The sequence below is a fragment of the Neolamprologus multifasciatus genome, chromosome 20, assembly GCF_963576455.1.
Source record: "Neolamprologus multifasciatus chromosome 20, fNeoMul1.2, whole genome shotgun sequence".
NCBI classification, from domain to species: Eukaryota; Metazoa; Chordata; class Actinopteri; order Cichliformes; family Cichlidae; genus Neolamprologus; species Neolamprologus multifasciatus.
In genome coordinates, this window is record NC_140458.1 from 1,127,812 (window position 1) to 1,155,762 (window position 27,951).

Here is a 27,951-nt window from a genome sequence, read left to right on the forward strand (position 1 = left end):
CATTTAAATCCAGACGTGATCACATTTTCAAACTGTAGCTCCTAAACTTTGGAACAACATGTTTGCAATCATCTACATCATGTTAACACAATCATTTTTATTAAATGTTAAAATAAATGTAATCTACCATTAATCATGTTTAAAATGATGAGCCTCTCCCAGCTGTCTCTGGGTCAGCTGATCCAGGCTTATATAACTTTTAATGTAAAGTAGTTTTATTTCCTGCTGCAGCTGAGAAGGAACAGATCCTGCTTTTCAGGGTTTTTACGTGTTTTGCATAAAGACACACGTACATCACAGGTGTTACTGAAACAGAGTAAATCCAGCAGCTCTGTGTTTGATCCTCCATCAGCTCTTCACTGTAATCCAGATCTCCTAACATGATGCTCTGCTCCGGACTCAGCAGCACACTGTGTGAGTACAACACACTGATAATCCTTTATTTCTACATGAAATCAGCTGCACATGTTCAGTCTAATCCTGTTCTAGCTTTCCACTGTGCTGTACTGTGACATGCTTTTCTTTCTGCTTTATTGGATCAGTTAATCTAACATCCTAAATACATGTTTGCATCACCTCAGCAGGACAGTTAGGCTTCACAGAGTCCTGAGAGGAATTCATGGCTGATCATTTACTTTGAAGAGTTCAAACTGTCAACACAAATAAGTTTATTGACAAAAGTTGGAAACATGAAGAGAATAAATGTGTCATTGAAATCTGCTGTTTAGAAAGAGTTTTCAAAGAATCCAGGTGTGAATGAAAGCAGCAGCTTTCTCCTGTTTGGTTTTCATTTCTGTTTCATGTTTTGAGGTGAATTAAACTTGATATCAAACACACAGTCTGACACTGAGCTTTCTTTCTGTCTCTTTCAGTGCTGGCAGCAACCTGTTCACTCATCACTTCAGGTAAATGCTGTTTTACTGCTTCTTATATTTTGGTCACAAAGAGCCTGTCAATGGAAAATTGTACTTAGTAGTCAGTATAATCTTTTAATGATATAAGTTTGTATATGGTAGAATACTGCATGTAATCATTTGTGTTTAGAAGTATGTAGTTGGTCTCATCCTAGGAAGTCTGTAACATTCCAGGGTGTTCTGGCTTTCACCCCCATCCTAGGAGCATGGGAAAGTTCCTACCTTGTTTTATTGTTTTACGGTAGGATTAACGTAGTATCTGTTTTAGTCTAAGTGCTTTTGTTTAGATGAACTGCTGGACTTCCAGAACAGCAGGTTTAGGGAAGTCATTTATAGGGTCACACTCTGACCACACACACACACACACACACACCACACAAGCACCCACTGAAGTGTATAAATAAAGGACCAGGGCAAGTCCTCAGGGCCACTCTCTGAGACTCACTCTTGGGGTGTGAGTTCTGAGAGATGCCCTTGCTAGCAGGAAATTCTGATGTGTTTCTCCTCTCTGATTCTCTACTGAAGAAGTGTTTTAGAATATATATCTTAACAGAGCCTTTCTGTTAACTTTCTCATTATTAGAGCTCACCTCTTCTTCTTCTGTCTGTAACTACTAAATATTGTATTTGTGTGATCTAAAATCTGTACTCTATCCTTCACACACACCTTTTTAAAATCTTATTTCTGTTTCCAGTGAAAATGAAATGAAACCTGTCTGGTGGCTGCTGGGGCGGGTGGGGTGGGTTCTGGATGTTGTGGGGCTCCTTGTTGACATGTGTGAGGAAATCAGGGATAGAGGCTTTCGATTGCAAACTGGAGGGGGGGGGGGCACTCCACTTCTTTATGGAGCAGGTCTGGAGGGGGGGTTCCAACCTCAGAAGGAAACGCACCCCTCGTCCTCGTTCACACCCAGAAATACTTTGCAGTGTCAAATACTATGAATTTGCAGAAATACAATGATTTAGCAGAAACACTGTGACTTGGTGGAGATGCTATGATTTACATGAAATACTTTGACTTAGCAGAAATACTGTAATCTAGCAAAAATAGTCAAACATAGCAGAAATACTATCATTGAGCAGAATTACTAAAAGTTTTTTTGTTTCCTGTTCTCATGCTGTCCTCCCAGGAGCCAGCATGAGCAGAGGTCTCTTTTTCCCCTCTTGTACTTTCCCATTGTAGTGTACATTTCAGTGTTTTTCTGTAATGCTACCGATCTCCGACCTGTGTCTCCATGTGATATCTGTGTTGTGTGTGCAAGGTCCGGGGGGGGGGGGGGGCACTGCAGGGCAACCTGCATGTGGCGAATAAAGCCTTGATGATTGATTGATTGATTGATTGATTGATTGATACCAAAATTTGGGGGAATTTACGACTGTGCACTATGTGCTTTGAATATTGTGTGTAGTTTTTGTTTTATACAGTTGTCAGTCAGGCCTCTAACTATGAAACAAATTACACTCCAAAAGACCCCGAGCTTCTGAAAAGATGACCCGGGCTTAAGCCCAGCAGAGTTTCATAAACTCTTTTCTCTCAGTCCTCACATAAGAACAGATATTATGTCTCTGCACTCTTTACAAACTGTGATCTTTGTTGTCCACACTGGAGCTAAATCAGCCAGCAGCTTCAGCACACAGAGGTTACTGTAAGCTTCGCTGACACTAACCGTGTTTCACATCCATCAGGGAAAACTAAAGTAAGATGAGGGACCAGCTGTAGCTTCACCTTCAGCAAGAAAATGATCAACACATTCCCCATTGATTCATCAGAAATGTACAATTTATACATTTATTTTTTATTTCAGGCTTTATCAGAACTCAAGTTTCCTTTCCTCCTCCTGTGACCGCCATATCCACAGGGAGAGTGGTCACCTCTAACGGCCTCAGTGCTCATCGCCTGAGCTGTGGTAAGATGGAAAATAGTGTCCAAGAATTCACTGCAGATCAAATTCAGACTCTCAGGCTAAATTCAACAAACTTAACAAGTATTGGATTAACTGTTTATAGTTTACAGCCTTTTTATGCACAGTTGCTTATTTTCAGTTTAAATGGTATTTTCCTGATCAAAAACCAACAGTGCATTTATTCTTTAACAAAAGCTCTGAGGATGTTGGACTGTGTATAAAAATTCAGAAACATTTGATGTAGATTAGAAACAAAAACACTGACTTAAAGTTTTCTCCTTAATCAGAGTTAATGTAATCTCCACTGTGGTGGTGTACAGAGGTACAATCCTCATTATTTATGGATCTGCAGCATCTGAGTCTGAAACTGAAGCCTTAAACCTGGATTATTGCATGTTGTGTTGAGTTGTTCCTTTTCTCTCATACTGTGTCTGTATAACAGTGGGTGGAATGATCGTTGTGACGTCAGCTGTGTACAAATGTAGAGGTGAAGTAATCTGCTCTGACAGTGACACTGAGAACAACGTGAGGAACAGGTGAGCACTGTGGGATGGTAGAAGTGAGCCTTTGATTCAAAAGAAGAAACAAACTAAAACCTGTTGAACAGCTTTACTCAAACTAACAGGAAGTAAATGATCACCTGAAAGTAACTTGTTTCATATCTTTGAGCTGAAAACCAGCTGTTTCTGTCTCCCTGCAGCTGTGATGGAAAAACAGAGTGTGACATAAAGTCAGACATTACTTATGATCCTGGAGTCTGCAAATACCTGGAGACCACCTACGCCTGCTTCACACGTAACGACTCTGTTAAACCTGTGATTAGAAATGACTAATGAACCCAATCTGTGCATGAATGATTACAGTTTCTGATCGATCTGTGTCTGTTTCAGGCCGCAGTGTAACATGTCAAACCTTCCAGTCAGACCTTCAGTGTGGTGAGAACACAACTTCTCTTTCTTTGTACATTTGAGTATTCACGTAATAAAAATATCACCATGGTTACAGTTTGACTCTATGAACTCTTCCTCAGCTGAAGGACAGGTTATAGTCGTCTCCTGGGCTAATTATGGTCGCCGTGACAAAACCACGTGCTCTGATGGACGTCCTGTCTCTCAGCTCCAAGATGTTCAGTGCTCCTGGTCAGGAAGCATGACCTATGTAACTGACAGGTACAGATACTGACTCTGATTCTTCATCTCTCCATCTTCTCTCAGATGACGCAGTGAATTTTTGCTGATTCACCTTTGACCTGCGTTCACAGGTGCAATGGGAAAAAAAGCTGTACTGTTGAAGAACCAAGCGAAGACCCGTGTGGTGGCATTTTTAAGTACCTGGAGGTGTTTTACACTTGTCAGGGTAAGTAACTCAAATAATAAACTTCTAAAGATAATCTTTTAGGGTCGGTACATTCAGACTTGTTTTTGAAGTGAATGAAAATGAAAATTATTCATCATTTTTAAAAGATGAAGCTTTCTGTGCTGAAAAGAATCATCAGAAAAATCATCAGTCACGAAGATTTGGTCAGTTTGTTTTAGATCCTGAGTGAACGCGCACATCATTATCACAATACTTAATAACAACAATGTGATTTAGTCATCAAATAAATACAAATATTATAAAATAATAATAATAAAAAATAAATTAAACCAATTTGACATTTAAAGCTGCAGCAGCAGTCGTGTGGGGTTTGTATGAAAGAACCCAAAATTCAGGCACTTGCTGTGATGCAGGGAAGCTTTAGTTGGAAATGACAAAAGCAAGGACAGAACTAAACATAAACTTAAACTAAATAACAAACAAAACCTGAAACCATATGTGGCAAGGAAGACGCATGACGGGTCCAGAGGTCTGATTTGAGAGCAAACTTTATTCACACAGTGCGACTACAGCTCTGAGCTGCAGGCCACACATACTCCTTGCCACCACACACACCAACAACCCTGAAACCCCGTGTCTTTAACTCGTTGGGCGTAATTGCGGACGCCATGCAGGTGCATCCGCATGGCATCCGCAGACCACGCCCCACCACAAACCCGATTGAGGCCGGGAAGCCATCCGGCTGGACCTATTGACTGAAAACGCTGTTGACATCCTTCCATCTTACATTATTAAAGATGGGTTTAACGTTATTGGGCCCTGTATTTTATCACTAATGCATCTGTCATTGTTATTGGGCTATGTTCCAGCTACTTTTAAACACGCTGTAGTGCAACCTATACTCAAAAAGAGCTGCCTCAATCCACTCACTAACTTTCTGTCTAAAGTCCTAGAGAAGATTGTTCATTACCAACTTATTTGGATGCAAATAATATCGGGGAAAATTTCATTCAGGGTTTAAGCCACGGAAACTGCATTACTGAGAATCTTAATGACTTTCTCTCAATTGCTGACTCAGGGCGCCCTGTGGTCTTAGTTTTGCTTGATTTGTTCTCTGCTTTTGATTAGGTGGACTGTAATGTCCTTTTAATGAAGCTTGAGCATCACGGGCAGTGCCCTTAGCTGGTTTAAATCCTACCTATCAGAAAGGTCCTTTTCTGTCACCATGGGTACCTACGCCTCCTCCATTGCCCCTGTTACCTCTGGTGTCCCCCAAGGGTCTGTTCTCGGTCCTATGCTCTGTACTTGTTACCCTTGGGACGAATCTTTGATAAATACAATATTTCTCTTCATTTTTATGCGGATGACATTCAAATCTATTTTAAACTGGCTGATGATGTCACATCATCATTGCGACACTTCTTTAAATGTACGAGTGAAGTTAAAAACTGGCTACTGAGCAATTCCCTCATTTTAAATGATAAGAAGACAGAAATTGTAATCTTTGATACTCCCATCCCTCGGGCTGAACTAACTGGTATATTTGGGCTCTTTGCTGACTCCCTTTCTGATACTGCGAGGAACTTGGGTGTTGTCTTGGACAGTTCCTTCAAGCTGGACAAACATGTGTCCTCTGTAGTTAAATCTGGTTTCTATCAATTACGTCTAATCTGTAAGGCCAAGCCCTACATACCACGTAAGGACATGGAAAAACTTATCCATGCCTTTGTTACATCAAGATTAGATTACTGTAATTCCCTCTACACTGGTCTCCATTCTGCCCTTGTTTACAAACTGCAGCTCGTTCAAAATGCTGCTGCACGTCTCTTAACCGGAACTGGTAGGTTTGAGTCTATTACTCCAGTTCTCTGCGACCTGCACTGGCTTTACATTTAATATTGCATTGATTTTAAAATCTTATAGCTCACTTTTAAAATCATAAATAACACCACGCCGCGCTTTCTTACGGATGTCCTCAGCTTTTAATACCCCTGGGAGAGCGCGTAGATCAGCAGGCCAAATGCTCCTGGTGCGACCTAGATGTCGCCTTAAGACCAGAGGTGACCACGTATTCGCCTCTGTTGCACCCTACCTCTAGAATAATCTCCATCAAGCTATTCACGCGTCTGATTCAATTCAATCTTTTAAATCTTGATTAAAAACGTAGTTATTTAGCCTTGCCTTCCCTGCCTCCTAGAGCCCGCATTTTTAAGTGAACTGTAACTTATCTTTTTTGCTTTTATTATTGTTTTTATGATTATGCCTGCTGTATGATTGGTTAGTTATGTTTCCCACCTGTTAGTATATAGTACATTTTTTTGGTACATATTTTATTTTTTTATTTTATTTACTTGTATTTATCATTGCTCTTATTTGGTTTCTGTGAAGCCCTTTGGCACACATCTGGTTTTTAAATGTGCAATATAAATAAAATTGTATTGTATTGAAATGACACGTATGGGGTGAACACAGTTGAAACTAATGGGATAATGAGACAGGACCTTCAAAGTAAAACAGGAAGATCTCAGACTGTTTTACAAACACAAACTCAGATACACGAACAGAACGCCTGGGGGGAGGACACAGGTAGGGAGAACAGCACACTAAGCACAAGAACCAAAACCCTAGGAACTAAGAAAACAAGAATAAACCCTAAGCATATGGTGACACCAATATAACACAAAATGCTGGGTCTAACGACCCAGGACCATGACAAACTGTTTACAAAGTAATTTTAACAAGCAAAATGTAGTTTTGTATAATTCAAACAGAAAATCAAAAAGGACAGAAAAAGTTATGATGTGGACACAGAAACAAAAAGATTAGATGAAAAACAAAAAATGATAATAACAAAGACGAAGAAAACATTTTTTTTCACATTTCAGTGGAAGTTTGGTGTCGTCCAGATTGGAGGGAAGATCTAATTAAGTCCTACACGATTAAAAGACTTTGTTAACCCCAGAGGAAACGGTAACAGTTGCTCCAAGACAGTAAGAACACCTTGAGGGTAAACACAAGCTGCAGCAGAGGGAACGAGCTACATTTGCTTATTTTGTGCAGACTATTGTGACGTTACATTAAACTGTGACCGTCACCAGTGAATATGTGTTTTCTAAATCAGCAGCAGGTGTTCAAAAGGTAACAAACAGGATGTGTGCAGGATGTAAACAAGTTGTACAGATCATGTATGTTGATTCTAACTTTATTTTACACTTCATGCCTAAACTTTGTGGTTTTTATGGTTTTTAACAACAATTTGTTAAACTCACAGCCAAACTCTGAACATCAGGCTGCTGCAATAAAATCTATGTAGTTATATATTAACTGATCAAAGGTTCTGTGTAATCAGTGTTCATTAGTAATGTTCTTTGTTGTATTACAGGCTTTAGGATTCATGTTTAGTACAGTACAGGTCAGCTGGGATCAGTGATGATGGAGGGAATTTTACTGCAATCACAGAATTCCTTAAAGATGAAGAGGAAAGGAGCTAAACTGGGTCACAGCAGGAAAAATAAGAAAACCAGAAACTTATCCAACCTCAGGTTTCACACAATAAATTCTCTCTGAAAACAGCCATGCAGCTACTACTGCGACATGTGTGTGAAGCATGCATCGCTTCTTGGCTTTAATAGCACATTGCAGCCTTCAGCCATTATTCTAACCTTTTTAGTTTCTTATAGATAGTTGTTCAGTCTGTGCACACTGCTGGCAAACGATGCTTATTTTACTTAATTTCTGCTTTGATCCATGAAAGCGGTTATAAATGGCGTTCACCTCTGAACACTCAGCGCAGATCATGACTGTGTGAAGAGTTTTAGGACAAAGACAAAGTTTTGGCACTGCGATAACAGCTTTGAGCATCCATGCAAGTGAATATTGAGCAAACTTTCTAATAATATATTACGCTACTGAAAATAAACCTATCAGCAGCTATCACAACCACAACAGGCAGAGGACAGGATTTTCATGATTACACTTCATCCAATTTACATTAAATTGTGTTCCACAGACTATTAATCCACATTTTTATGACTCATTTAAATATTGTCCTCCTGAAACGGAAACAAGTACATTTGCCATCAGTTGCAAAAAAACACATATTGTTCAGTCACAAAACTGACACCGAGTCAGTAAATTCAGCACATTAAAGTTTGTCCTGCTGCACATGTTTGTTAATGTTCCTCCTTTAAAATTTAACTTAGTCTCATTTGATGTTTAAATCAAATAGCTCACTGAGGTACATGTAGCAAGCAGGGGCACATGTTCACTAGATTATTTATTTTTTGTAAGTTTTTTGGAACATCTTTTTCATATTTAAAGAGAAATAATATATTAATAAAACTGTATTAAATTTTACATTTTGTAAAACCTTTTTTTCCCTCTGCAGGCCAATAAAGTTGGACATGGGACAGTAAAACATCTACACCATCAAATGAAGTCATGAAAGCACAGGACAACATCAGAATGCTGACATGCTCACATTTCTTCTCTGCAGCCACCACATAGTCCTTTAGAGGCTTACAGACACAAACTCACTCACTGCACACATAAACTATTAAAAACACTATAACCTTCGTCATCCAGGAGTTACAACACTGTAAAACATTTAATGCATTATTTCAGTTACATGTAAACCTTGTTTTATTTGACATTGCTGTACTTGATTATTATTATTGTTTATTCATTTTTGCATTTAAGATAGTGCTTTCTTTCATTTTAATATCGTGTGTGAAATGAAATAATTTAGGTATGCATGGTTATATGTATGCAGTACAACTATTAAAACACATTTCTAAAATGGAAACCATTGACCAGTTTATTTTGAAAGACCTTTTTTTCCTCTTTTGAATATTAATTATTGCTATTTGATTGTTCAATCGATGGAACAATTGATAGACTAGAATTATTGATAGGTGCAGCCCTGAATAAAATGCAATCACAGTCCCTGATATATTACACAAAAGTAATAAAACATTAAGCTGAAATTAAGGTGCCCCTCTTATCATAGTAGTAGTTTTTGTCTCTGTAGAGAGATGCAGATAGTAGGCTGTCCACCTACTACACTACACTGTGCATTCAATGGAGGAGCTGTACAGAGAGATCCACAGGCAGGATTGATTTCTGTGCCGTTCAGTGGTGCATTGTGGGTAATCTCAGTCTCTCACTGAGCATGTTCCTGTGATTGGCCAGCACGTCATGGAGTGGGTGGGAGTTATTGTCCTTATCCTGGATAGCATCCGCCTCTCTGACACCACCTTAAGGGAGTCCAGCTCTGTCCCCAGAACATTACTGGCCTTGGACTTTGTTCCTGGAGACAGATGTTGCTGTTGACTTGATTTTTCTTTTCATTTTTTACCTCCACAAACAAAATGAACAAAGGAAATCACAGCAGTTCAATGTCAGAAATCCATACAGTCTCTCTGAGCCATTCATCGTTTTTTTATTTTTTAAATTAAATTCTTCTCAATCTTTTGTTTTTATATACTGATGTTTCATTCTCATGTATTTATTTATTTACCAGAAATTACCAACAAGGTAACAGATTGTGGAGAGCAATGGTGGTAATATCACTTCGTACCACAAGATGGTGCAGTAATTAAATATATTATTTATTTATTCATGTACACTCGTGTACACGTGTGTACACGAATACACACGTGTGCACACACACACACACACACACACACACACATATACACACACACACACACACACACACACAAATATATATATATATATATATATATATATATATATATAGGGTATAGGGTATAGGGTGAATCTCAGTGTCTGAAATGTCACTCAGCAGTGAGCTGCTGATCAAAAAATAATCCAGACGAGAGTAGGAGTGATGAACATGTGAGAAGAAAGTATATTCCTTACTGTTGGGGTGAAGGGAGTGCCATGCATCGCAAAGACCAAAGTCGCTCATATACTGTTTGATTATATTTGTGGATTGCCAATTACGCTGAGTTCCTGCTGTATTGAGCCTATCCACTTCTTCATTTAGTCCAAGGTTGAGGTCGCCTCCAAGAACAAGTGTGCAATCTAGGTGTTCAGAGAGTGCACTGAAAAAACCGTGGAAGAATGAGGGATCATCAACATTTGGACCATATACACTTACAATACATAGCTTTTTATCAAGTATAGATAGTTTAATGATTAAGAATCTGCCCTCTTGATCTATAACTGTATCGAGTACTGTGAAATTAATATTTTTATGTATTAAAATTGCTACTCCCCTTTGTCTAGAATTATAACAAGCTGAGAACACATTAGGAAACTCAGGTGTTTTAAGTTCATTCGAACCTCTAAGAGGTCTGTGGGTCTCTTGTAAAAGGACAACATCTGCCTGTAGTTTTTTGAGTTGGTTAAATATTTTTAACCTCTTTTCTCTGGAGCTCCATTTACATTCCATGTAACGAACCTTAGTGCACCCATAGATGTCTGTGTATAACTAGGGGTGTACGCTCTGTGCGTCGCTTAGACAGGTGGAGAGAATACATCACTTGTTCATAAATAAAGAGAAGAGAGAGAGAAAAAATGTGTGGCGAGATGCTCCCTGAGTCTGACTATGTGTGTGCATATTTACTAATATGAGTATGCTCGGCTTAAGTGTGTGTATCCTATACGACTGTGTGCGCTGTCTGACTGATGTAAATGTGCTGCCGTTGAGCGCATGACTGTGCGTGATCGTGCTGTGCCTATGTGTCGAAATAAAGGATGTTGTTTGTGGATTGTGGAAGCAGGTGATCGAAGCAGTGAAATAAAGAAAGAAAGAAACCAAGGACAGGGGTGGGCAGCATAAAAACAAGACGGGGAAAAGAGAGAAAAAAAACAAGAAGGAAAAGAAAAAAAAAACAAAAAAAACAAAATGGAAATATTCCAATTAAATCACTGACGGAGAGTGACTGTGTTAATTCTGCTATCATATCACACTTAAGATGTGATTTGATACCGGTAAGTTAAACAGATGTTAATGCAAGTTAGTGTGAGTGGATGGGGAAAGGGTGTAGCTGATTCCTATCTGGTGTGAGGTTAATACAGCCACGGAGTGATGTTGGGGTCGCGGTGGAGCTGTCCGTCCACGTACAGCCGGTCCACAGCGATGACAGTGCGGGAGCCCTTCTGGATGAAGCCGCGTCGGATTGGGAAGAGGACCCTGCGTTGTTCCAGGATCTCTTTGGGGAACTGGTCGTTCACGCTGAAGTCCGTCCCTTTTAATTCCCTGCCGCAGCTTTTCACATGTTCCTTTTGTTTGAAGTGGCCGAATTTGGCCACAATAGGACGTGGTCTCCCGGTCGCAGCCCGCATGGGGCCGAGGCGATGTACCCTATCGAAGACGATGTTCTTCACCATGTCAGCTTCAGGTGGGTTTTGATGAAGCTTTTTACTGTAGTCTCCGCGTCCTCTCCAGCAGCTTCTGAAATACCAGAAAATACCAGATTATCACGCATGCTACGAGCTTGTAGCTCAATAACTGTTTCTTTTTATTTTTTCATTTTCTGTATTGAGCTGGGTAACATTTTCTGTGAGACATTTCACCGACTCCCTTAGCGTGGCATTTTCAGCAGCGAGCGTTTCCACTTGCTGCTGGCTGAACTCCAGGGATTCTCGCAAGCATTTAAATTCCCGGTGAAGAATCTCCACCAAGGACAGCCTTGCATCGAAACTGGACAATCGTTTGTCGATTGACTCCAGTATGTTGACAATATCTTTGCCGGCTGGCGATGCTGTGCCGGGGGAATCTGCCGGGTGATGTCTTTTCGACGACGGCGTCTCAGATTTGGCCGGGGAAGCTGCACTCTGGGCCTTCTTCATCACGAGATCCTGGAAGCACTGATCAATGTAATCTTGGAGAGCCTCTAAACTCTCCCCGTTGTTCTCCAGGGTGTTGGAGATGATTTAGACAAATGTTGTTAGTTATCAGACAATTGATAAGTGTATTTGGTAATACTGAAGCTTAAAGGAATTTGTTCAAATCTAAACTACCATTCGCTTTAATTTTCCGCCAAAATCTCCGGAGTCTGACGTCAGTTACAACATGAGTCGCTTACCTTGTCCGTCACTTCCGTCACTTACCTCCCTGAGGAATGTAACTTCGATTGCTCTGTTGAGGGCGGGGCTCGATGGCGAACCTTTGGCTGCTCTGGTGGGGGGTTTATGGGGGACAAAAAGGGATTGGGCCAGGGCGTAGATCTGAGCCCAGCATAGACCAGCTCCATCATCTCCTCAGTGAATTTCCGGTGTTGGGAGGAGGGAGAAGGGGAGGGGGAAGAGGGTGATGGCCTGTCAGGGGTTTGGGAGACTGGGGAAGATCGTGGGGGCAGATGAGGCTCCTCCTCAAGGTTTCTGGTGGGCTTTGTCTGTTCTTGGAGTACTGTTTGATCCTCTTTATGAGATAACTCCTCGTTTATCTCAGCCTTGGCACCAAGCACAGATGGATGACGTATGGAATAAAACAAGTTGGAGGTGAACAGTTTCACCCCTGACTTGTTCAAATTAAATCCATTTGCTTTAAACAGATGTGCCCAGCCTGTGCAGGATGGCTCTGCACAGGCTGGGCTCCATGAGGCTCCCTTTAAACAGCTCCGTTTAAACAGTGCTGCCATCTGGGCCTTCCCTGACAACAGCGGCCACAGCCATGACACGTCTCCGCTGTGGCCTGCAACAGATTGGCAGATTTTTTTTTCACTTATTTCAAGCAAAATATCTTGTATCAAGTGAAAAATCTGCCAATGGAACAAGTGAAAATTCTCCAGATCCAAGATGCAGTGTCTAAAAACAAGTTCCTATATCTCACTGAATTATTACTTTGTAGCTGATTGTGTCTTATTTTAAGTGTAATGAGATATTTTGACTAGAAATTAGACAAATATCCTTGGTAAGAGTTTTTGCAGTGTGTAGTTCCTGGAGATCAGCAACATAAAGACATTCAGTTCTGACTTTCTGCTGCTGCTATTTTTGTAGCCGCATTTTGCATTTTGTGTAAAACTTGGTGTGTGTGTTGCTGGTGTGCGTCACATTTACAAACCGCTCATTGTTTCGAATAGCATCCAGCAACTCAGAGAAACTCGATTCCTGGAATTTCCAGTAGTGTTTCATGCAAATCAGGCACGAGGAAGCAAAGTTCCCTTAATGTGGCAACACAATCCTGGCACTGTCCACCTGCCGTGTGAAGAACAGCAGCAGGACTAAGAGATGTACAGTGACGTTAGGATGGTCTCTGTACTGTCCTACAAAGGCTGAAGAGGCCAAAAGTAAAATGAAAGACAGGCAACATTTAAAATTTTAAAACCTAAAGATAGTATTTTCTTCTCTTATTAAACTATCATATTTTGAATATATAACAGGATATATAACAGCACCAGGCAGCACGGTGGCACGGTGGTTAGCACTGTTGCCGCACAGCAAGAAGGTCCTGAGTTCAATTCCACCATCAGGCCGGGGTCTTTCTGTGTGGAGTTTGCATGTTCTCCCCGTGTTTGCGTGGGTTCCCTCCGGGTACTCCGGCTTCCTCCCACCATCCAAAGACATGCAGCTTGTGGGGATAGGTTAATTGGATAATCCAAATTGTCACTAGGTGTGAATGTGTGAGTGCGAATGGTTGTCTGTCCCTGTGTGTTGGCCCTGTGACAGACTGGCGACCTGTCCAGGGTGTACCCCGCCTCTCGCCCTATGACAGCTGGGATAGGCTCCAGCGCCCCCCGCGACCCTGAAAAGGATAAGCGGAAGCGAATGGATGGATGGATAACAGCATTTTTATTTAACTGTTTATTTCAGCTTGATACTCATCCATTCGTTTCTTAACTACTTTTCTAATTCAGGATAAATGGCAAACTGTAGCTCCTAAACTTTGGAACAACATGTTTGCAATCATCTACATCATCATTTTTATGAAATGTTAAAATAAATGTAATCTACCATTAATCATGTTTAAAATGATGAGCCTCTCCCAGCTGTCTCTGGGTCAGCTGATCCAGGCTTATATAACTTTTAATGTAAAGTAGTTTTATTTCCTGCTGCAGCTGAGAAGGAACAGATCCTGCTTTTCAGGGTTTTTATGTGTTTTGCATACAGACACACGTACATCACAGGTGTTACTGAAACAGAGTAAATCCAGCAGCTCTGTGTTTGATCCTCCATCAGCTCTTCACTGTAATCCAGATCTCCTAACATGATGCTCTGCTCCGGACTCAGCAGCACACTGTGTGAGTACAACACACTGATAATCCTTTATTTCTACATGAAATCAGCTGCACATGTTCAGTCTAATCCTGTTCTAGCTTTCCACTGTGCTGTACTGTGACATGCTTTTCTTTCTGCTTTATTGGATCAGTTAATCTAACATCCTAAATACATGTTTGCATCACCTCAGCAGGACAGTTAGGCTTCACAGAGTCCTGAGAGGAATTCATGGCTGATCATTTACTAAGAACATGTTTAAGTTTACCACAACGTACATAATTATCTTGTAAATGTTCATCTACGACCAAGAATTACAGCAGCATTTAGCATTGACTGCCGATGCGAGGGCTATAGTCTGTAAATATTACTATTTAACTAGCCCTAGTGCACAGAGTCCATTGCCGGTTTCCTTGCTCGAGTCTTTGTTGGAGTCCTGGGTCCTTGTTTTGTTTATGAGGGATCTGGTGTTGGTGGGGAAAATGGATGGAAGCGAGGGTCAGCGTTGTTGTTTCCAAAGCTTGAAGCAAACGCCAGCTTTGAATCCCTGCTTTTGTTTCCCCTGAGTTACTTGTTGTTCCTGACAATAACAAATGGAGCACATGGTGGTCTCACAATCTCAGGTGATATATTATGGGTCTATTTCAAAGTAAAGTCCGGGTTTAGACTGAGGCCAGTGTTGATCAGTTCTTGATGACAGACTGTTATCAGTGCATTGCAGGAAGACACAACGAGGCATAAAAATCACAAAAACACAAAAAGATGCACATTGGTAAGAAACATTGTGCGCTGTATATGTCGATTCAGTTGTTGTGCTTTTCTCTGTCTCATTCTGGGATCTTTACTTTATGATGTAAAGTGTTATTCGGTACTCAAAGGAGCTTGCAAAGAAAAGCGTCTGGACTTCTTTAAGTTACTTGAAGACGTTTCACCTTCATCCGAGAAGCTTCTTCAGTTCTAAGGTCAAATGGTGGAGAGTCCCAGATTTAAACCTAGTGGGAGTTTCCCCCCACAGAGGGACAAAAGGACCCCCTGATGATCCTCTAGTCGCCTGAGCCAAGGTGTGAAACTGGGTGTGGGTCCCAATCAGCCAGAGTTTCAGGTGAGCTCATTGTGAAACCTGGCCCCACCTTATCATGTGATTTCCTGAGGTCAGATGACCCAGGATGTGAGTGGGCGTTAAGGCGTCTGGGGAGGGATCTCAAAACTGGATTATAGATGGCAGAGAGTTGGTGTCGTAAACCACCGCCTCTGTTCAAAGATGGTCGCTCACAGTGGACATAGATGCTTCTTTCACTCCTCTTTCAAACCATCTGTCCTCTCTGTCCAAAATGTGAACATTGGCATCCTCAGAAGAGTGACCTTTGACCTTTAGATGCAGATGGACAGCTGAGTCTTGTCCTGTGGAGGTGGCTCTTCTGTGTTGTGCCATGCGCTTGTGAAGTGGCTGTTTGGTCTCTCCGATGTAGAGGTCTGGGCATTCCTCGCTGCTGTACAGCAAACACCACATTGTTAAGTCTGTGTTTTGGAGTTTTGTCTTTCGGGTGAACCAGTTTCTGTCTGAGTGTGTTGCTGGGTCTGAAGTACACCGGGATGTCGTGCTTGGAGAAAACCCTCCTGAGTTTCTCTGATACACCGACTACATAGGGGATGACAATGTTGTTGCGTCTGTCCTTCTTATCCTCCCTCGCTGGTGTCTGATCTTCTTTTCTGTGCCTCTTTGCTGACTTTATAAACAATTAGGATAACGCATATTTTGAGTGCTTCCTTTACATGTGTGTGTTCCTCCTTTTTTGTACTATTCAAATGAAGCTGAAATTAAGTTGAATAAATCCACTGTATTCAACACACAGTCCAATACTGATGTTTCTGTCTGTGTCTTTCAGTGCTGGGAGCAGCGTATTTACTCATGACTTCAGGTAAAGGTTGTAGTGTTTGCTCATAATTCACAGATACTTAATGTTATGGTCCTGGGTCGTTTCGACCCAGCGTTTTTAGTTCTCATGTTTTGTCTTGATGCATCCTCAATCATCCAGGTAAGTAAATTTCCAAAAGTTGATTCTGTTCATTGGACGTAGCGTTTTGTGGGAGAAACGTTTCGTCTCTCATCCAGGTGTCTTCAGTCTCAGCTGACTGCAGGTTTCCTCAATCTTATAAACAGGACATTTGCATAATGACTGAAACCAGAAGGAACAATGGGCTGGGAGGTCAGTTCCTTAATCATAATTATGCAAATTCTCATGACCATTGATCAACAACCACTGATCTTGATCAATGGTCATGAGTCCCATTCACAGAGAGTTAGGGAATGGCTGCAATCACAGCATTGTAAGAGGGTGACAGATGTACCCTTAGGGGTAAGAAACTAAGAAACTAACAAAGAAACTAAACAGGCACAGGAGGCAAACACACAGCATAAAGAGGGTACGACGCGACACTGACACAGAGAAAAACAGGGCTTAAATACACTGGGAAGTAATCTGGGAATGGGCAACAGGAGGGAGACACAGCTGGGAGAAATTAGACTAACGGGCCTGTGACACTGACCTCCCACATCATGAAGACCCTGGAAAGACTCATCCTGGACCAGCTTCGACCCATACTCAGACCACATCAGGATGCGCTTCAGTTTGCTTACCAGCCCCATCAGGCCGACTCTCCTGGGTGCAGAATCATCTGCAGCTCAACGTGGCAAAGACCAAGGAACTGATAGTGGACTTCAGGAAGACCAGGAAACACTTGAGCCCTGTTTCAATCCACAAGGTCAATCTAGACGTCGTGGAGGACTAGAAATACCTCGGAGTATACATAGACAATAAATTGTACTGGGTTAAAAACACGAAAGAACTTTACAGGAAGGCCAAGATTCAACTCTATTTTTAGAGGTGACTGAGGTCCGTCCACATCTGTAGGACAATGCTCAGGATTTTCCAAGAGTCTGTTGTGGCCCGTGCGATCCTCTACGCTGTTGCATGCTGGGACAGTAGGTTGAGGGTCGCAGATGCCAACAGACTAACTAAACTGATCAAGGCCAGTAATGTTGTCGGCAATGTTCCCTCTAAGCTGCGCGTGTGTGCAATCGCGCACTGCTGGCAGGTCTCTGCGCACAGAAAATCTGCGTTGCGCACAAAAAAAAAATCTAACCTGAATTGAAATTAAAATTAAAACTTTAACAATTGTGTTCTGCAGTGTTAGTCAGTGACTGGCTGCTCCCGTATGGGGTCAGAACGATGCCACCTTATCCCACAGTCCAGCCAATGATGCGATTCACATTCGTATATACGCAGCTAATCAACGTCGCTGACAGGCTATGACAGCGTCCTTATGTGCCGACATCGGTGTTTTAGCAAAGCGGCTGATGTGGAGTGAAGTTAATGACAACGTGTTCAACCATTGGAGATGTGAGCAGGACAGACATAAACAACTGACGGACAAAGTGTGGACTATATACCAGTTTTTAAATTGTGTTGATCGGCCGTAAAACCAGAGTTATGATAAAATATCTGCAATGTTTGTTTTTCTTCCTGAATACTGTCGTTGTTTATATTTACTGCGGGAAGAAACGGGAAAAACGGCGTTTTATAAGGAAAACGCTCGAAAGCCTGCGAGCAAAAATGAAAGCAAAACACCCCGCCCTTTCCTATTGGTGGAAAAATGTACCATGTCAACCAATCAAAAAATGATATGACAACATGACATTTAAATGTTTAGGGAGGGGGAAGTTTTAGGAGTGACGGCGTGTTTGAGGTGTGAGAGATTTGCGACGTTTAGCACAAATGTTGTGTAGTTAGTGTGTAGTTAGTGTGTAGTTAGTGTGTAGTTAGTGTGTAGTGTAGTCAATAGTTTTGTTGTGTGTCAGAACAATGAGGCGACTGCTGAGTGTTACAGGTGTTACAGCAGTGACACATCTGCTGCTGTCAGGCCTGCAGGTATCAGGCTGTTGTTCTCCTTCATCTCATAGTGGACAGAAATGATTTTTTGGAGTTGCACAAATAATTTGTGTGGCATCAGATTTGATGCAGAACAGCTGATTGTTCTGTAAATAGTTTGAAATGTTTATTAAAAAAAAACAAAACACCTTGGCTGCATTTTTAGGTAAACAGCTGCAAAAAACTGTTGTTTGCAAAACTATAGAAGAACTATATAATTGTCCAACATTGGTCATTATATTTTGCAGACAGAGTTACAGACTCTCTCCCAGACCACAGACTCATAATACAAGTCAGAGCTTAATAAAAGAAAAGAAAGTTGTGTTTTCAAAATTGGAGTTCAAGTTATTTTTCCTTCCAATAGTGTTAACATGCTACACATGAACAAGGTTTTTTTAAATTTTCATTCTAAGTGGGCTAAAGCAGTTAATTAAAAGTAGTCGCTCAGTGAGAGACTGAGATTATTCTGTACAACTCCTCCATTTAATACAATGTAAACACTGCAATAGTTTTGCAGACACTCTTTCTTACTCTGTAATGTTGCAGTTAATTTGTTGATATGTATTTATAATCATATCTGTCAACCCTGAGTATTTATTACTTGGTGACTTGTATATATTGTGCTGTTCCTCATATCTTAACATATATTGATAGTCTAGTTTGTTTTTGTTTATGCTGCTGTACTGGAAAATATGTATAAAATTATATTCATGCATTCAGTTTTTATTACAGGGTTTACCAGAGCCCAGCTCGCTTTACCTTCCAACGTGACGACCATATCCACAAGGAGAGTGATCACCTTTAATGTCGACAGTGTCCTACAGCTGAGCTGTGGTAAGAAGGGTGTAGTTTGTACGTTAAAGCTGGATGTAAAGTCAGGTCCATAAGAATATGCCCAGTGACTTGTTTTTGCTCCCGTACATCACCACAGTGGATCTTAAATTGGACAGTCAGGATGTGACTGAAGTGCAGACTCTCAGCTTCAAATCATGAAGTTTAATAAAAGAATTATATTCAAACTTTCGCGTCATGTTCGGGTCAAATCTGACCAATTTACAACTTAAAACACTGATAAATATTTGATTGCCTCAAGGCCTTATGACATCCTCCACACTGTGCACTTGAACTTATAAAAGTGATGATTATTTGTTTCAATGACATTTGAATGTTTTATTACATCTGTGATGTTCACGCTCAAAGGTGACCATCGTAGGAAATGAATCTCATTTTTACACAGTCACCTATTTTGGTTGATTGATTGATAAGACTTTATTCATCCTGAGGGAAATTGGGTTAAGGCTGCACCATCTTACCCTTCAGACCAAACATACATTACACAAACATCACATGGGGAAGGTGAGGTAGTTAGGTAGAGAGGTAGTTTGAGAGCAGAAAAAACATCTCAGCACATGAAGCGTCACATCTGACATTATGGAAGACATAAGCTTCGAAGGCGTTTGGAGGGGGTGGGAGGGTGAGTGTAGGTTTGTTTCAGTGTGTGTGTGTGTGTGTGTGTGTGTGTGTGTGTGTGTGTGTGTGTGTGTGTGTGTGTGTGTGTGTGTTCCGTGTTCAGCCAAGAGAAAGTGTCCCTTCACCTGGTTAAGCAAAAGTCAACAATCTTCCACGTGGGTGGCCTTGAATGAGGAGGGAGACTCACAACACAACACATCTTGTTATCTAAGAGACAATTTTGTTATTCCCCTCAGCTGATCATCCAGCTGACGCCGGGGGGGGGGGGGGGGGGGGCTGCAACAGATAAAGATGATAGTTGTTTTGGTTAATGCGAACAAACTGCTTCCAATTTTACAGTTGGTCTAATGTCCATCTTTGGTCGCCAGGTCTCTTCTCGTTGTTCTTCTTCAAGATCTTCTCCATATTGCGTTAAAAACAAACACAGTCTGAGCACTCACAGCCCTGCCCATCGTCTATCATGTCAGCCAGCTTCGAGGGGTTTTGAACAGCTGTAGCTGCTTCTTGTTCTTCGATAAGCTGAGCCAGCTCCAATCAGCCAGAACTAGCAAAGCAAACGTCTCTGCAGGACAATCAGGCTCTCCCAAGCCCAGGAGGGTGGGCTCAAATCCATAATTCTTCTTTATGTTTCAGAGAACAAGTCTTTGAGACTCTCTTAAGGTTAGAGAATATCCAAGACTATACAAAGCAGATGAGAAGCCAAGCAGGAAAGATAAGGGAGAGGGAGACAGTGTGACCGCCTCCATCAAGAGCCAAGAGCAGAAGCATTTAGGATCTGACTGCAACTTCTGAGTCTGTAAAGTGAAGCCAAAGTGTCTTAAACCTGCGTTATTGATATTAACCTCTTAAGCCCCAAGCCTGCCTGATCTCCTGCTTTTTGCCCCCGTATCAGGGGGCGTTGGGGCTTAAGAGGTTAACATTTCATGTGTCCTTTTGTCTCATTGTGTGTGTAACAGGCAGTGGAGTGGTGGCTGTGCAGTCAGTTTTGTACAGATGTGCAGATAAAGAAATCTGCTCTCAGCTTCACGATCTGAACTTCATCAAGAAAAGGTGAACACTGTCGGGTAGTTTAACTGCTTTGATTACAATAAAAAGCACCAGCAGTTCAAATGAATGCAGATATTAGAAATCATGAACTGATCACTTCAACAAACCTGGAAATTTGCTTTTTGTCTCCCTGCAGCTGTGATTTGAAGGAAGTGTGTGAAATAAATACAAACATGGTCTGTACCTGTAATCGCAGCGTCTGCACCTACCTGGACATCACCTTCAACTGCGTCTCTGCAAGTCTGTTACATCTGTGATTATAAACTAATAATCAGTCACATCTGTACATGAATCATTACAGTTTCTAATGTGATGTGTTTCTTTGTCAGTCCACAGTGTAACATGTGAAGGATCTCAGGCGAAACTTCAGTGTGGTCAGATTTATTTTTCTCATTTATTGTAACTTTAGTGGATTCATTTGATAGAACTACAAACATGGTTACAGTTCATGAACTCTTCCTCAGGTGAAGGACAGGTTATAGTCGTCTCCTGGGCTAATTATGGTCGCCGTGACAACACCACGTGCTCTCATGGACGTCCTGACTCTGAGCTCCAAAAAGTTAACTGTTCGAGTCCCAGTAGTAAAGAATATGTAACTAAAAGGTACAGATGCTGACTCTCTTTCCATCTTCTCTCAGATGACACGGCGTACTTCAGTCCTCTGCTGACTCACCTTTGACCTGCATTCACAGGTGTAACTGGCAGAACAACTGTACTGTTAGAGCATCAAACACAGTGTTTGGAGACCACTGTCCTGGCACCTACAGGTACCTGGAGGTGGTTTACGCTTGTCAGGGTAAGAACCTGAAACCTTTAGACTGCATTCATTCCTGTGCTCATAAAAAGGTCATTATTATTTCTATGCTGAAAAAGACTCAAGTACTCTGACATGAATATCTTGTCAGCTTATTTTTACAGATCCTGAGTGAACAAATTGAAATGATGTTCATGAAAGTCTTAAAAAACAGAATCCTGTAATTTTTATAGAATTTAATTATGGAAAAATGTAATTTAATGAAGAAATCAGTGATGCTGATCACAATATATAGATACTCCAAAACAAAATGTAGAAATCTATTAGTCTGTTTTCTCCTAAATACTGCAGTGTTAGACCTGCTTTAAAAATACTGCAACAGCTGATGTTTTTCCTTTGATGTGTGAAAAATCCTCTGAGTTTTAAAAGTGCTGCAGTTCAGTTTTATTTATACAGCACCACATCCAAATAACAGATTGCCTCAAGTTGCTTTGTATAAAAAAAGTACAGACCTTAGAATAATAGAAACAAAACAGAGAAAATCTCAACAATCATATGACTCCCTGTGATGATGTCACATGGAAAACCTCGATACACAAAGTGAAGAGGGTGCAGGCTCTCTCACACATGACAGGCCTCACTCTGTATGGACGTTTGGAAGACTGGGCACCATGGATTGGCTAATTCATGTGAACTGAGCTTCATCCCACATTTTATTATTCATGTGGCTTAAACTTTGTTCAGTTGTTGTTACTAACGTCTTTAGTAAGTAAGTAAAAGTTTGTTTATAAAACACCTTTCAAGACAGAGATCAAAAAGTGCTTCACCAAAAAATAACAGGGCATTAAAAAAAAGAGTTATCCAAACACATGCCTAAAAACTGAGTTTTTATTGGTTCTTGAAAGACACGACTGAGATCTCAGGCTCAGAGGGAGAGAGTTTCAGAGTCTGGGAACCACTGTGCTCAAAACTCTGTCTCCTTTAGTTTTCAACCTCCTGTGATGTACAATAAGTAGCTCTTGATCACATGACCTCAGGGACCTGCTGATGGCTGTAAAGGTTCACTGATCGTCCACTAAGAGCTCTGAAAGTCAAACCAGATTCTTGGAGAATGTTTTGTTTCGACTGCTGAACAATGAATTAGAGTGACATAAGGTTTATATTTGTGAGGTGAATAGTCTTTTATTTTTACATTGTCAACAATTCATATCATAACATATCAAATTTATTTGTATACCACATTTAAAGACCAAAGTGCTTTCCAGTAAAACCACAATACAGATAAAATTAAAATATAAGAATATATACACATAGATACACATACATACATATACATACATATATATACACACATATATATATATATATATATATATATATATGTATGTATATACATATATATGTGTGTATATATACATACATATATATACACATATATGTATGTATATATACACATTTGTTTCTAATTTATCTTTATTTGTTTCTCTACTGTTTTTTCTTGTTTTTAACTGATTGTGAAGCACTTTGGTCAACTCTGTTGTTCTTAATTGTGCCATACAAGTAAATTTTGATTTTTTGAATTTTTGAATTTGAATTATTTTTTCATAAGCTTGTCAAGTAAGCTAATGAAAATGACATCGTAAATAAAAATGTCCCTGTTTTATTCACTGATGTTTCCTGAACATCGACAGAATGTGGAGAACAGAACATCTGTATGTTGTGTTTACCAACTGAAGATAAGGCAGAGATACCGCTTTATACCACAAGATGGTGCAGCAAATCAGTGTAACAGTTCTTTAATAACAATCTGAAGTTGAGAGATGAACACATTTTGCAATAAAAGTACATTAAAAGGGAGAGTTTATAAAGTCCTCTGACCAAATGAAAGACACATACAAGTAAAAATCAAACAGACAGAATTGGTGCTGTTCGATATAACGATATATATCGGATGACAATATAAAAACGTTGATCGTTTCATTTTACGCTACTGTTTGTTTTGTGGTGTCGCAAAATAAACTGTTTACGGCAATATTTTTTCATCGTTCTGATGGTCACTGTAGTTATTATTAATTTATTAAAGTTCTCTCTTTCTCTTATATTTAATATAACCACACTACAGACGGACAAGCGCCTGTTTTTATGGACGGTAAAACCATCGCGTGTCCGCTTGTTTATGTTCCACATAAACCTTTCACAATAAAGCTCAAGATCCTGTTGAGACTTTTCAAAATAAACTGAATCACGTGAAAGAGCAGATTATTTACGGATGAGAAGTAAAAAAGAGCCGTCAGGTGCTAAAAAATAAACCTTAGACTCAAACGTTAGAACAGGCTTTTCCCCGCAGCACGCCGTGTAATAAATACTCACAAAGAAAACGGCGCCGTTACAACTTATGTCTAAAAATGTATCGTTTCATGCATCGGTTAAAACACTCGACTCCAGATACATGACGCGCAGCTGGAAACACTTCACGCAAGTCGAGCTGCCCGAGATTCACAGAAGTTACAGAAAATGTTACATTTTTGTGATTTATATCGTTATCGGGACGATAGACGTCTTATATTGGGATATGAGATTTTGGTCGTATCGCACAGCCGTAGACAGAATTAAAAGAAAAAGGTTAAATGCAAAACAGAAAATGACAAGAGCTCTGATCAACACAATATTAAAATCAGGTAGTCAGAAAAAAAGAGACTAGATAAGCCACAGACACAGGTTATATCATGTCAAATCATCCAAGCCTTCTGCTTGGATGATTTAAAAATGTATCTAATTAGAAAATTTATGCGTATTTAATCGAAAATACACATAAATTTTAATGTCTTTCCCAAAATACAGTTTGAGACACAACAGTGTTTTTGTTTTTGTAATACTGTATATATTTTACAAAAACATAAAAATATGTAAAACTTACATTTGCTCATTTCAGCATGAAAGATTTATCAACATAATCAGGACACACCTTATTTTTTATTTTTTATTTTCATGACTATTTAATTGTAGATTCTCACTGAAGGGATCAAAACTATGAATGAACACGTAGAATTATATAGTAAACAAAAAAGTGTGAAATAACTCAAAATATGTTTTATATTTTAGATTCTTGGTAACAGCCACCCTTTGCTTTGATTCCTGCTTTGCACACTCTTGGCCTTGTCTCCATGAGCTTCATGAGGTCGTCTCCTGAAATGGTTTTCCAACAGTCTTGAAGGAGTTCCCAGAGATGCTGAGCACTCGTTGGTCCTTTGCCTTCACTCTGCTTGTATTTGCTAATTAAATATGAAAACATTGAAGGATTCCTACAAAGTCCTATATTTGAGCGCACACTAATAAAATCCCTTCTGTGACCATCACTGCAAACAGCCAGCTGATCTACACAGCAACAGGGATCCTTGAACATCAGATGAACACAAGAACAGAAGCCTCAGTGGAGACGAAAACTAGAGGCAGAAAGGAGGGAAGTTACCCAACTATCAGAACTGCAGAGAAGTGTGATGGGACGCCTAACAAGTACAACAAGCTGTACAAACCTGAGGCCTTAGAAAGACTCAGGCAGTGTAGTACTGATGTAGTTAGTCAGTTACATAATTAACCAGCCGTTAATATGAAAGTCATTGTTCAAGCTCAGTGCCTTCTAACATGAGATGATCGACTGCTTTGCTTTGGCGTGTACTCAACCGACAGTTTATTAGGAACACATGAAAAATAATGAAACAGATGTTATGAAACTCTTCATCTTCTGTTCTGAAGTTTATGGGGAGAAATTACTTTCTTTTGAGGAATCATTAATCTGTTCACTGACCTTTTAACTTTGCAATCATTTTGAAGATGCTTCCTGCCCTCCTGGTTGGACTTGGTTTGGAGGTCGCTGTTTCATCTTTAACAGCAGCATGAAGAACTGGACTGATGCTGAGGTACATTAGGAAATAACAGCAGCTGTCGCTGCATCACTGATGATATAAAGAGTTTCTGTCTTTGACTGATTTTAAATGCATTCTCACACTTTTCATCTTCTTCCTCAGAGTTCCTGTCAGACACTCGGTGGACATCTGGCTTCATACCACAGCAGGGCTGAGTACACCTTCATCAGAAAGCTCACTCGCACAGCAGCAGGGTCGTATCCACGAGCTTGGGTTGGAGGCAACGACATAAAGAATGTAAGTGTTTCATAGATAAAGAGGATGAGCTGCAGCTGTTTCTGATTTTTCATATTTTTCTCTTCATATTCATCAGTTTGATTCAAAGGTCAACATGTGACAGACGGATTAATCAGGACTTTGTTCCTGGAGACAGATGTTGCTGTTGACTTGACTTTTCTTTTCATTTTTTACCTCCACAAACAAAATGAACCTTCATTGTGTTCGAGTGGTGTAAGAGGTCTCATGTCTGCACTCTCAGCATAGATGCATCAAAGTACATCAGAACAAACTGAACTTTATTCTTCCAGGAAACTGTGTGGATGTGGAGTGATGGTTCCCAGTTTGACTTCAAAAACTGGGGCAAAGGAGAACCAGACAACCATGGAGCAGGAGAAGACTGTATGGAGATAAACCTTGGAGGTACAAACTGAAAGTGGGACTGTTGATGAAATGTGTTTGGTTTTTATATTGACTAAAGTCATGTAATCTTAGGTCTTTATAAGAACTGTGTTTGTTCTTTTTACATTAGAGAAGAAGAAAACGTTTACAGCACAGACCTCTGATTTTATTTCTTCATTTTGATTCTTTACAGGACGAGATTATGTCAACGACCAATGGTGTGACTTACAGAGCCGCTTTGTTTGTGTCAGAGGTCCATAACTGCTCCTTCGTGTCCTCACACATCTGACATGATGATGTCACAGCCTCACTGCTGATGTCACTTCCAGCAGGATGTCAAGCCTCGATGACATCACTGCTCGAAGATTTATTGATAAATATGATTTCATATCACAATAAACAGGAAAATAAATTCAATAAAATGTAAAGGAATTGAAATGTTGACCTGAAAGTGAGTCGTTCATGCTTCATCATCTGATCATCTTAATAAAGCTGAAAACGAGCTGCTTTCTGTCTCCCTGCAGCTGTGATGGAAAAACCTGTGTGACATAAATACACCATCAGTACTTCTGATCCTGGGATCTCATCAGCTGATGCTGATAACACAGTTATTTTTAAATCTGAAGAAAAGAATCAGCTTAATCATATTTGTGTAAAATTATATATTTATCTCTTTTTGCAACTTTACCATACCGTACCAGCTTTACTTATAAAGCACTTTAACACAAAACCAGAGACCACAAAGTGCTGTACATATACAAATAGCATAAACAAACAACAACAAATTAAAAGATTAAATAAAATAATAAAACATGTTAAAAAAGTCATATTGAGTCAGCCCCTTACAAGAGCAAATAAATGTGTCTTAAGAAGAGTTTTAAACTCAGAAAGAGAAGAGGCCTGTCTTACATGCACGCTCACGTCTACATCTACTGACTGAAACCAGCCCACTGAAGGAACAATGGGCTGGGGGGTCAGTTCCTTCATCTTAATTATGCAAATTCTCATGACCATTGATCAACAACCACTGATCAATGACCATGAGTCCCATTCACAGAGAGTTGGGGAATGGCTGCAATCACAGCATGTAAGATGGTGACAGATGTACCCTTAGGCCCCCTCCTCGATTCAGAGATGGTCTTTCCCTTTTCACGTAAATGGCCTCCTTGACTCCGCCCTCAAACCTGCGTTCCTCCCTGTCCAGGATGTTACATCCTCATCATAGCCAGTAATGTGATTATTTTGTTCCAGTTAAAAGACGCGCTGCAGCAGTTTGCACAACCTGCAGACGTCTAATGGATGCATCACTAACCCCACAGTAAAGTGTGTTACAGTAATCCAGCCTAGATGTAACAAAGGCAGGGATTACAGTCTCAAAAAGCTGCTTTGATAAGATGGGCTTTATTTTGGCTGTCACAAATGAAAGAAGCTTGATCCAGTTTTCTAAACTGGAGTTGTGAGAGATGTGACTGTCAGAATTTCTGCTGAGTGATTTTTAGCAGGTCGCTGATTCTTTCAGTTCCTCTGGCAGGTCGTTCAGGCAAAAACACGGTCACCTGTAGCTAAAAGGACCCACATGAGGACCTGAGGGAGCAAACTGGCTCATATGGGGAAACACTGCTGCTGTTCAGGATGCAGGACTCAGGAGTTTAAAGGGATAAGTGAAAGCTGGAGGTGAGACAGCGACTCTTCGTGCTGCTGCAGTGGCTCATAAGAAGATAAATGTGAATGACGTCAGAACAGCAGATTTTTATGTTGTGTGAAAGTTAAATATTAATCAGACTGAACCTAAACTTCTGCCAACAGGTTTACGTTTGTGTTTTTTGGATTGAGCAGAAAAAACTCTATTTTATTCTATTGTAATCTTTTATCATAGCCACCTTATTTTATG

The 27,951-nt window shown here is 40.3% G+C and overlaps 2 protein-coding genes and 1 long non-coding RNA gene across 3 annotated transcripts in view; all 3 read left to right on the forward strand.

Annotated features, from left to right (window-relative positions):
- On the forward strand, positions 1-27,616 carry LOC146493987 (galactose-specific lectin nattectin-like). The gene is made up of 9 exons (XM_085146662.1): positions 1-414; positions 873-905; positions 2,719-2,820; positions 3,260-3,353; positions 3,518-3,612; positions 25,351-25,436; positions 25,545-25,679; positions 25,970-26,081; positions 26,254-27,616. Exons 1-9 carry the CDS (start codon positions 381-383, stop codon positions 26,319-26,321), a joined length of 759 nt encoding a protein of 252 aa, XP_085002788.1. The 5' UTR covers positions 1-380; the 3' UTR covers positions 26,322-27,616.
- Positions 1-27,951, forward strand: part of LOC146493984 (uncharacterized) — a 139,015-nt gene that overhangs the window by 82,034 nt on the left and 29,030 nt on the right. Inside the window, exons 18-19 of the mRNA XM_085146638.1 lie at positions 3,708-3,752; positions 21,230-21,368. Coding sequence (XP_085002764.1) covers positions 3,708-3,752; positions 21,230-21,368 — 184 coding nt within the window. The remainder of the gene's footprint in view (positions 1-3,707; positions 3,753-21,229; positions 21,369-27,951) is intronic.
- On the forward strand, positions 14,070-18,566 carry LOC146493988 (uncharacterized). Its single transcript, XR_014871622.1, has 2 exons — positions 14,070-14,345; positions 16,206-18,566. It is a non-coding gene; the product is annotated as an uncharacterized LOC146493988 (long non-coding RNA).